The 12,177-nt window shown below is 36.3% G+C and overlaps 1 protein-coding gene across 2 annotated transcripts in view; it reads left to right on the top strand.

The window, feature by feature from the left end:
- The window catches only part of TRIP11 (thyroid hormone receptor interactor 11), an 87,878-nt gene that overhangs the window by 9,323 nt on the left and 66,378 nt on the right, over positions 1-12,177 (top strand). For both annotated transcript variants that reach the window (XR_006281859.1, XM_038405953.2), the window contains exons 3-6: positions 1,327-1,437; positions 2,951-3,229; positions 6,322-6,390; positions 10,177-10,342. Coding sequence is in view for 1 of the 2 variants with exons in the window: in XM_038405953.2 (XP_038261881.1) it covers positions 1,327-1,437; positions 2,951-3,229; positions 6,322-6,390; positions 10,177-10,342 (625 nt within the window). In the remaining variant the exon portion in view is untranslated. The remainder of the gene's footprint in view (positions 1-1,326; positions 1,438-2,950; positions 3,230-6,321; positions 6,391-10,176; positions 10,343-12,177) is intronic.

Raw genomic sequence — 12,177 nt, 5'->3', positions numbered from 1 at the left:
AATATGATTTTAAAAAAATGCTCACTCTAGAAATGAGAGTGACGATGTTTAAATCCCAATTTTTCAGCCTGGTGACCATCCATCATCACATTCAGAGGGCCAGATTTGTTTAGTGGGCATGGACATGTGTGTTGTAGATTTATCATCTCTTACATTGTTCATGTCAGACGGGGACCTTGAAATGTAACAATAGCCCCTGACTCTGAGATGGTCTCAAGTCCAGGTTTCTTGAAAATTTCAGCATTTTTCTGGCTGATAAGGAAATAAGTAGATGCTTTATGAATAGCTGGGTTTGCATTTCAGACTTGGCCACTGTCAAGGTTCCTTCCCCACCCTGAACTCTAGGGTACAGATGTGGGGACCTGCATGAAAACCTCCTAAGCTTACTTTTACCAGCTTAGGTTAAAACTTCCCCAAGGTACAAACTATTTTACCCTTTGCTCTTGGACTTCCACTGCGACCACCAAACATCCGGGTTTACTGGGAAAACGTTATTTGGAAACGTTTTCCCCCCCCAAAATCCTCACCAAAACCTTGCACCCCCTCCTTGATAAAAATCCTCACCAATTTGCAGAGGTGAACACAGACCCAAACCCTTGGATCTTAAGAACAATGAAAAAAGCATTCAGTTTCTTACAGGAAGAATTTTAATATAAGAAAAGGTAAAAAGAATCACCTCTGTAAAATCAGGATGGTAACTACCTTACAGGGTAATTAGATTCAAAACATAGAGAATCCCTCTAGGCAAAACCTTATGTTACAAGAAAGACACAAAGACAAGAATATTCATTCTATTCAGCACAGTCTAATTTCTCAGCCATTTAAAGAAATCATAATCTAACGCATATCTAGCTAGATTACTTACTAAGTTCTAAGACTCCATTCCTGTTCTATCCCTAGCAAAAGCGTCACACCCACAGACCTTTTCTTCCTCCCCCCAGCTTTTGAAAGTATCTTGTCTCCTCATTGGTCATTGTGGTCAGGTGCCAGCGAGGTTATCCTAGTTTCTTAACCCTTTACAGGTGAAAGGATTTTTTCTCAGGCCAGGAGGGATTTTAAAGATGTTTACCTTTCCCTTTATATTTATGACAGCCACAAATCAAAACTAATCTAGAAGGTGTAATTTCTGTTTTATAACCCTCAATCCAGATTTTTATATGCAGTATTCTAAATTTCAAAGAGGTGTTTAAGTTTTAAAGAGTAAAGTAAGACAACATGGAAAGATTGCAACATAGCTATTTTAATTTTTTCTCCCATTAGCAAATCCCTTAGGAACATAAGATTTAGTTTTTTACATTTATTAACAGTCACTTTGCACTTTTCTAGAATGAGAGACTGAAGAAGGTTTGCAGTGATCTAGAAGAAAAGCATGAAGCAGCAGAGCTTCAGATAAAGCAGTTGTCCATAGAGTACCGAAATCAGCTGCAACAAAGAGAGGTACAGTGCAGCATAAATAATTTCAGGCAATATATGTCTGTATTCTTTAACAAAAATGTACTACATTAAGTTTGTTTAATAGATATCTTCAATAAGTATACAATCTCTAAAGGTGAGAGGCAAGCAGACTGTTCATCATGGTACAAAGTACACTATTGCTCATCCTGTCATTTATGCTGTTGCACATTTATAAACGTACAGATTGTCTCAATCATTCACAAAATGCTTCCAAATCATGTCACATCAGTTTACACTTACACCTGCCAGATGACTTAATATAATGTAGCTATTGATCTAAATAGCCTCAGAAATATATCTTGTCTGATGTCACAATTTCTCCCTATTTTATTACCACTAAAGAATAACAGAGTAGATTAACCACCACATATTATTATAAATCATTTGATAGTTCTAAATCATGATTTTTGGAAGGATAGGTAAGAAAGGAGAGAATTCTCTTTAAAAGTGTTTACTTCTATTGTTCTTTCAGATGTTTATTTGGTTTAAGAGTAGACTTAAAAATGAGACAGGATCAGCATTCGCAGCTCTGGAAAGTGGATTTTTGGGAATAAAGTAATTCTGTATGCATGCAGCTGTATAATGTGAGATTTTAGAATCTTCTACACAAGGAAAACTAGCAGTACATTTGTAAAACTTGCTTTTACAGAATAGTTTTTTAGCAGAGAGAATATCTTTGAGACATGTGTTGCATCCACTGAAGTCCATACCACATCTCCCATTGACTTCAGTGAGAGCAGGATCAGATCCTTGATTTGTATGTGCGTAGGAAAGGACATACTGAAGTTGGAAAAGCAACATCTGGATATTTGTAATATTTTGTACTGTAGTATTGTAGAATGTAGATGCATTCTGTATCTTACTTAATGTAAGAAATTTACTTTTGATCCAAGTGGCTTCTTTAATATAGTGTGTTGTGAATGCAAAACCAGCAATACATTGAAAAGTTGGAGTATAAAATAAACTCAGTTTTAATATCAAAATATATAACTTGAGGAACCCTGTACTGGTTGTTTTTATTTTAATATTTAATTAAAAAATCCACCACTTTTATATTTAACTGAGTCGTGGGACTTGGCACTCAGAAGCCATGCTGTAGAATTTAGGTACCTTTGCCTGCTGAATACTGCAAAACCTTTATTTACAAGAAAAAAATTCTTTTTAATGAGCAGTGCAGATACTTTGCTTATATGGTGCCTTTAGCTGACTAGTGCTTAAATGGTAAAGGAATATTTTTTAGAAGCGGTTCTACAAGTCTTCGTTTTATAAGAGGCCAGTCAAGAACATTCCTCTCCATTGAACTGGAGAGAAAACAACCCCCCCACACACATGTGCATACACACAAACAGTGAAAGAAGAAGGAGACCTCAGTAATTTTATGTCAGATAAAAATACAAATAGTAGACTTAAATTTCATCTATTTACAAGAGATAAAGTGAATATACTTTGAGATTGTCGTCTTACTAAAATCATGCACTGTATTCTATATATTTAGGTTGAAATCAGCCATCTAAAAGCTAGACAGAATGCACTACAGGAACAATTGCAGAAGTTGCAGACAGCTGCTCAGTCAGCACAGTTAGGAGCTGGTGTTTTGCTGCCAACCACTACGTCAGCTTCCTTTGTTCCTGTGGTTAGACATCATTCTTCAGGTTTTCAAGGGGATGACATGGACTTTGGAGATGTAATCTGGTCCCAGCAAGAAATAAACAGATTGTCCAATGAAGTTTCTAGACTTGAATCTGAGGTTGACCACTGGATGCAGATAGCACAGGTGGGTGATTTTTCCATATATTTAGTACATTGAGTAAATTGGTCACTTCTGAAACCAGTCATGTGCAAGTTCATGTTTGTAATTATATGTAGAGAAATAGCATTTAGGTTGACGTAGCTGCTGTGCTCAAGGGTGTTACAAATCCACAGCCCTGAACACCACATAGCTATGCTGATCTAATCCCCAATGTAGACACGAATAGGATGATGGAAGAGTGCTTCCAACGACCTAACTACTGTTGCTCAGGGAGGTGGTGTTCCTACAGCAACTGAAAAACCCCTTCTGTTGATGCAGGCTATGTCTACACTGCAGGGTTATGCTAGCATAGATGTGGCACCGTAGTTGTGCTGCGTTAATCCCCACAGGCACTAATACATTCTAACTCTGGTTTTTCTGGTTGGTGACCCTGGGTACCTTTCAGTCACTGTTGTCACCTTTTTTCTTTTCTTTTTTTTTTTTTTAAACAAATGAATACATAATGACCTGCCTTGCCGAAGGTAGTGTAAGGATTAACTAACCTGTAGATGGTGCTTTGAAAAATAGCTAGCACTATATAAGTTCTAAATATTATTTTTATTTTCTGAGAAAAGGAGCCATAGTAAGACTTAGTTATGGAGATGGAATTTCTTTACTCTTCAGCATTATATTAATAGTACAGCCTCCCCACCCCTTTAAAATCCATTAAATTGTTTTATAAATAGGGCTGTCAAGCCATTAAAAAAATTAATCACAATTAATTGTGCCATTAAAAAAATCAATCACACAATTAAACAATAATAGTATACCATTTATTTAAATATTATTCAATGTTTTCTACATTTTCAAATATGTGGATTTCAATTATAACACAGAATACGAAGTATACAATGCTACTTTATTTTTATATTTATTGCAAATATTTGCACTGTAAAAAAAAATAGTATTTTTCAATTCACCTAATACAAGTACTGTAATGCAATCTCTTTATCATAAAAGTTGAACTTACAAATGTAGAATTATATACAAAAAATAACTGCATTCAAAATTAAAGCAATGTCAAACTTTAGAGCCTATAAGTCCACTCGGTCCTACTTCAGCCAATTGCTCAGACAAAGAAGTTTGTTTACATTTTCAGGAGATAATGCTACCTGCTTCTTGTTCACAATATCACCTGAAACTGAGAACAGGTGTTCGTTCTCATAGCACTGTTGTAGTGGCCTCACAAGATATTTACGTGCCAGATATGCTAAAGATTCATATGTTCCTTCATGCTTCAACCATCATTCTAGAGGACATGTGTCCATGCTGATGAAGGCTTCTGCTTGATAACCATCCAACGCAGTGTGGGCCGATGCATGTTCATTTTCATTATCTGAGTCAGATGCCACCAACAGAAGGTTGATTTTCTTTTTTGGTGGTTTGGGTTCTGTAGTTTTCTCATCGTAATGTTGCTCTTTTAAGACGTCTGAAAGGATGCTCCACACCTTTTCCCTCTCAGATTTTGGAAGAGATTCTTAAACCTTGGTTCAAGTGCTGTAGCCATCTTTAGAAATCTCACATTGGTACCTTCTTTGCATTTTGTCACATCTGCAGCAAAAGTGTTCTTAAAATGAACAACGTGCTGGGTCATCATCCAAGACTACCATAACATGAAATATATGGCACAATGTGAGTAAAATAGAGCTGGAGACGTAAAATTCTCCCCCAAGGAGTTCAGTCACAAATTATTTTTTTAACAAGCCTCATCGGCATGGAAGCATATCTTCTGGAAAGGTAGTTGAATCATGAAAGGACCTACAGATGTTTAGCAAATCTGGCACGTAAATACCTTGCAATACTAGCTACAAAAGTCTGATGCTAATGCCTGTTCTCACTTTCTGATTGCATTGTAAATAAGAAGTGGGCAGCATTATCTCCTGTAAATGTAAACAAACTTGTTTGTGTTGGCGATTGTTCGAATGAGAAGTAAAATGGAGTGAACTTGTAGGCTCTAAAGTTTTTCATTGTTTTGTTTTTGAGTGGGGTTATGTAATCAAAAATCTACATTTGTAAATTGCAGTTTCACGATAAAGAGATTGCACTACAGTACTTGTAAGAGGTGAATTGAAAAATACTGTTTCTTTTGTTTATCATTTTTACAGTGCAAATATTTGTAATAAAAAATTCTATAAAATGAGCAGTGTATACTTTGTATTCTGTGTTGTAATTTAAATCAGTACATTTGAAAATATAGAAAAACATGCAAATATTTTCAATTGGTATTCTATTGTTTAACAGTGTGATTAATCATGATTGATTTTTTGTGAGTTAATGGCGAGTAATAGACAGCCCTATTTATAAGCCTATCATATTTGTTCAGGCAAAGAGTTTCATAAACATTTACAAGAGTTCTACCCAAAATATTGTAACTTCTTTGGGGATTTTCATATGTAGGCTTCTAAAAAGTACTTTTGCTCTTGTTATTTGTGCTATTGATTGTAAATTGCTACTCTGCAAATACACAGTGATACTGTAGTTGCAAATTCTTATTAGAGATTTTACCATCTGTAATTTTCCCTTACCACTTAACTTCATTTTCTGTCAGTTACAAAAATTCTCATTGCTGTGATCAATCCTGCAAGTTCTTACTCATGTGACTGATCTTTACTCAAGTAACAAGTACATTGGATTTCAGTGATATTACTTGTGTCCATAGCATCTACAGTTATGTATACTGGAAATAAAATATAGTATATATGTTGGTTTTCTTTAAATGCAAGAAACTGTTAAATATGCTAGCATGTCATAAATGCAATCAATATACTGTGAAATTTGTGCACAAAGCAATCCAGTAGCTGTTTTTATGTTTCAACAGAGAAATGCTATTTTATATTTTTTTATTAGAAATAAAGCTATTGTAGCTTTAAACTTTACATTTTAATAGCCCCTCTTTATAATCAAAGTACCTACATTTGAATGTTGTGATAGAGGCTTACTTACTTTTAGTAAGTACTTTTAGTGTACTTGCATTTTCTATTTTATTAAGAATTATTTGCTGTTGAAATGCTCAAAGGAAAATAAACCGTTGTTTGTTTCAGTTTATTTCCCAAACTAAAGTATTTTCTTCTATCTAGTCTTCCAGAGTACGAGGAACAAATAACACTGATCAAAGTGAAATCTGCAAGCTGCAAAATATTATCAAAGTAAGGTGACAATTTTGACAAATCAACCCACATACATAATTTTTTTTATAATTTGCAGCTAAGCCCCAGTCCTTCGAACATTTAAATGTGTAGTCCCAATGACATCAGTCACGTTTCATATTAATCAAGTTAAGTATATGCATAAATGTTTGCATGATCGGGGCCTAAGTCCTTTGTACTAAATGAAGTGTATTGGCATATAATATAATTGTGTTTATAATTGAAATGTTTCCACACCTCCTGTATTTTAAAAAAGATTCTGATTGATTAGATGAACGAATGTCTCTCAGGTTGGTCATACAACTGGCTTGTTACAATATTGTAGGCTTGAAAGTATAAAGTTTGTAAGATTAAGGCCAACGCGTCAAAAGTAGCCAGTGATTTGTAGTGCCTCAATTTTTGGATGCCCATCAAGGGATACCTTGAGGTTGCTTTCCTCCCCAACCCCTTGCCCCAGTGTGCTGAGTCTCTACTACTCCAAGTGGAAGTCAGTGGGAACTATAAATGTTAAGCACTTCTGAATTTCAGTTCTTTGATAGCTAAATTAGACACCATAAAAATTTTTGTCTTCATTTGTATGGTACATATTTTGTACAGGTGCATATCTGGATGTAATTTTGCTCTATTCTGAGTCCTGTTTCTTAAGCTAACCATTCTAACTTATTAATGTACTATATAGGTGTGAAGGCATATACTGGTAATGTTACACGGTATACATATGTAAATGGTGAAATAAGACTTAAAATTGATTTGATTTTCCAGCTTCATCGTAACTTCAAAACATGGTAAGGTGAGAGTAAGTGTATTATCTAGTATAACTTAAATTTTATAGTTTGCTTTTCTCTCATATTTGTTTTAACATAAGTTACAATGAATGATGGAGAGGAGACTTCCTGGTAATTACAGGGAATGACAGGAAAACTCCTCTTGATGACACATTGCTGCTATTAAATGTTAGTTATTGCATCCTTATTATTTATCCTACGTAAGTAAATAGTGCTCACCTTTTTTCTGTATTGAAAGTGGAAAACCTAATTGCACTTGCCAGGGATGCAGAATTCTAGTTACACTACTAGAAACAGCTATTTTTTCTAGAGTTCCAATAAGCTTATAACATTTAATTTATAAATATGATTAGAAGGAAGATATATTGTTGCTGTCGTCTCTTCCCCGCAGTCTAGGATATGTAAGGCAGCTTTCAAATTAGGAAAAGCTCTAAATCAGTACGCTCAACTTTTCCAGACTACTGTTCCCCTTTCAGGAGTCTGATTTATCTTGCGTACCTCAATTTCACCTCACTTAAAAACTACTTGCTTACGCTTTTGTATTTTTATGTCTGATTTTATAACAGCACATATTACTGAAAAATTGCTTACTTTCTCACATTTACCATATAAACTAAATTGATTTGAATATAAATACTGTACTAAGATTTCAGTGTACGGTATATAGAGTAATATGAACAAGTCGAATGAAATTTTAGTTTCTGCTGACTTGGCTAGTGCCTTTTATGTAGCCTTGTAAAACTAGGCAAATATCTAGATGAGTTGATGTATCCCCTGAAAGACCTCTACGTACCCCAGGAGTACGCATACCCCTGGTTGAGAACCACTGCTCTAAATAAGTATAACCGAAATCTGAGTGCACTCTGCAGCCCTTTTTACGTATACTTTTCATTGGGGACCAGCCTTTTCTGCAACTTATGTGACACTTTGCTCTGTGGCTGGTTCAGAAAGTTAGTCTTTCTTTTGCCTTCTATGATGTACTGTTATGTTGCATTTTTCTACTAAGAGGTGTAAATAATCCATACACTGTAACACTTCCCAAAACAAGTGCCAGCTTCTAGTCCTATGGCCTGTTCCTGCTCCAAAAGAAGTCTGTTGCAGGGCTCTCATTGACTTCTGTGGGAGTTAGGTTAAGCCCTCTGAGAATCTCAGGGTTGTGGAATCTCTTCCAAGGTGAGCCCAGGTTACAGAATTGAGCATGCTTTCTGTCAAAGAAGGAGCAATCCAATATTTTAATTTTTTTTATCCATTTGTTGCAAAAGTTGTTTTTTCCACCATTACAAGTAAATTGACCATGATCCTGATTCTTCTTTCAAGAATAGTCCCAGCTACTCTCCTCAGTGAGGCTGAATTTTCTTTTTGCTTAAAGAGGACAAGGTTGTGGGCTTCATTCTGGCTGTTAGTAAATTCCTGTGTTTGCGTAAGGTGTAAGGGCTTGTCTGTGTGGAAAGTTAGTCCCCATCAAGCCATGATGTGAATCTACACGCCATCAGCTTGCCACACACTAACTCACCATGTGGACACTGCTACCACACAGTAAAAGTCCTTGAGTGTAGAATAGTACTTTGGCACTTTCACTGCACTGTAGTAATGCCCACATGGCGAGTTAATGCATGGCAAGCTCGTGCCCTGTAGATTGTCATGTGCACAAGCCCTAAGTTACTTTTTTGGTGAAAGAACACTGTCAACTATCCCTATAGTTGATAAATGTTTTTGTTTTCAATTTTGCATAACAGTCAAGCTCCATGACGATATTTTTTCCTTTCAGTATTTCTAAAGTTCTTAGAAGATGAGACCTGCTGTATAAATGCTAAGTACTTTTGTTATTTAAGCGATAATGTTCAGAGTGGACACTTCCAGGGACTTGAGGATCTGAAGAAAAGCTAAGGGGACTTAACATAGATGGTTATTAACTGCTGCTATGGATTGCTTTACCTGGGAGTGTAGGGGGGTTGTGGGTTAAGTGTCACTATTGCAATATTTTTCTCTGTGCTGAAAAGATCAGAGTAGAAATGCATGTCCATGGGACATAACTTGCTCTTCAACAAAAGTGATCAGACAACATGAACAAATAGGAAAGTAGCATTTTGTGCTCATGATTCCATTAAAAACACGCACACACAGCTTTTTGTTATTACTTTTTGTATACAGACAACAAAAAACTTGTTCACCTGTTTACTTGGCAGCCCTGACATATCAATGGTTAGTTTCCTAATTAACATGAGTTCTCCATCCAAACAAATATTATATTATCTGAACTTTCATTTAATAGAGGTTATTTGACATTTGAGACAATAAATTAACCTGATTATAATCAAACTGTGTGAATAAGAGTGGAGTGTGTATATGTAAGGGGTGAGGTGGTGGTGGAGGAGAAAGACAATCCAGTCATATACCATCTGGATGTCCTAATGCAGGGATCGACAACCTTTGGCACGCAGCCTGTCAGGGAAATCCGCTGGTGGGCCGGGACGGTTTGTTTACCTGCAGCGTCCGCAAGTTCAGCCAATCGTAGGTCCCACTGGCCGCGGTTCACCGTTCCAGGCCGATGGGGGCTGCAGGAAGCAGCCGCCAGCATATCCCTCGGCCCACGCCACTTCCCACACCCACCATTGGCCTGGACTGGCGAACCACGGCCAGAGGGAGCTGCGATCGGCCGAACCTGCAGATGCTGCACGTAAACAAACCGCCCCAGCCCGTCAGTGGATTTCCTTGATGGACCGCGTGCCAAACATTGCCGATCCCTGTTCCAATGCATACATTCTCCTATGTGTCTGAGATCACAAGTTCTTTGAGGTGGGGCTCTTTTTATTTTTGTAATTTGTACCATGCCAACCACATTGTTTGTTTGTATAAATAAATAAATTTTTAAACAGGCATGTTTTATTTTTGATGTAAAGTATTTGTCAGTATCTTTGCAGGCGCAGAAAAATATCCTTTTAAAATGTATACATACTGTGTGTCTGCCTTCTAAATATTTTTTTTCAATTACACTTTTTAGGAGCTGAAACAGAATTTAAGTCAAGAAATAGATGAACATCAGCATGAGCTTTCAGTGTTACAGGATGCACATCGACAGAAACTAGCCGAGATAAGTCATCGGCACCGCGAGGAGTTAAGTGAATATGAGGAGCGAATTGAAGAACTTGAAAATCAGTTACAGCAAGGTATTTATTACCCTGAGATCATTCTATTTTATTGGCTGTTACCCTCAGCTTTTATATGGAATGAATTTTATTCAGAATATCAAATGCACATACAAATGAAAGGTATAATCGACATCCAGTACATTCATATGGATTTAGCAAATCTTTAGTTTTGGTTATATTTGACTTGAACACATTTAATTACATTGTTAATGGCTGCTCTTCAGAAGAAAATGCACATGTGACTTTCAGCTGTCCACCATACAGATTCTGGTCTAGATACTGAGAAGCTCTTCAAGCCTGTTAAATTAATTTTTTAGAGTTAAGGGGTTACTACCTGTGGAAGGCTTCTCTCCTATTCCCAATCCACTAAAGTTGAAAACTGTCTGCGAAACAGATACATCTCTTCACTTGTATTCATTATGGGATATTTTTTTAAACTCCTGGACATTAATTTGTCCCCTCATAATCTATTTACATCCATTTAGAGCGATGATATCCTCAGGCAGGTGGTATGCACTAAACCCATAAAACCAACACCTTTGATTTCGATCCAGTATTGATTTGGAAAGAGACTGCAGAATAGAGTGAAAACTTTTCAACACAAAAAATAATTCTGGAGGCAAGTAGTAGGTACTAAATGGGTCACTTACTGAATGATATGAAGGCAGATGTGATGGTGATGAGGGCTGTATAAGTTCCTGGTTGGATAGATTTGTAGATAGAAAACTTACTAGCAACAAGTGCCTTTATCTGTTTTTCTTGTACTGGGATATCTTTGGACGCATAGAAGTGAAAGTTTGTATGTCTTATTAATTGGGTCTCTTTTTGAAGGGGGCCTCATTTACAAGTTCATATCTAAACTTAATAAGTTTTGTTTGTAGTTGATTCATCAAAGCTATGCCACCCAAAGAGCGCGTGTTACCCTTTGGGAAAGAGACATACTTCCAATGACCAGTGTTCCTTCTAAGAATGAAGGAGAAACTCCATCACCGACAGGGTCTCCTCGGATATAGAGTAGGCAGAAGCAATATGTAAGAACCTTTTGAGGTCTCAACCAGAGGTGGTAGGGAATTGACTCATGATGTCTTAATGCTTGTTAAAATTGTTCTGTCTTCTGACTTCTTTCAAAACAATCCTTTTAAAGAGTCTTCTGTAAAATCAAAGGCATGAGCCACGCATCTTTTGCATCATGACTCGGCTGTAAGACAAAATACTTCTCACACTTTTTAGCATGATATTACTCACCTATGACCATACCCTTGCTAAATTGCATTTTCGCTCATCTTGGATCGTCTGGATGCTGATCCTAGAAATTCTTGTTTTCAGAGTCTGCATAGTCATGAATGGACAAGCAACGTGTCGTCTTTTAACAGCTTCTGTCTAAATTTTGGCTTTCTGCCTTCTTGAGCTCTGTAACTTGTATAAATTATTTACATTATAAGTTACGCTGGCTATACGGGGGCTCCTGAAGTTTTAGGGACATTATATATGGTACCTATAAAAACCCAGCTTCTCTTGAATATGACCTTTAGGTTTAAAGTCTGAGAGTTTTATTGCAGAATAATATGTCTTTGCTTCTATGCTTGGCAATTTACATTTTTAATTTAAACCTTTTAAAGGAAAAGTCAATACTGTTTACTGTACATTGAATTATAAATATAAGGATTTATGTATAAAATGGCAAAACCAGATATAACGAGAATTTAAATTTGCATTCATCTATAGAATATATGATTGTCATGAAAACGTTCTTTAATTCTTGCAGGAACTTAAAATAAATCTAATATGTTTGTATTGATTACCAGTTTCCAGCCACAATCCTGAGAATTTAAAAATTGACTAAAATGAATACG

Source organism: Dermochelys coriacea, chromosome 6, assembly GCF_009764565.3.
Source record: "Dermochelys coriacea isolate rDerCor1 chromosome 6, rDerCor1.pri.v4, whole genome shotgun sequence".
NCBI classification, from domain to species: Eukaryota; Metazoa; Chordata; order Testudines; family Dermochelyidae; genus Dermochelys; species Dermochelys coriacea.
The sequence above is the reverse complement of the archived record's forward strand: the minus strand, read 5'-3'. Positions and strand labels throughout refer to the sequence as shown.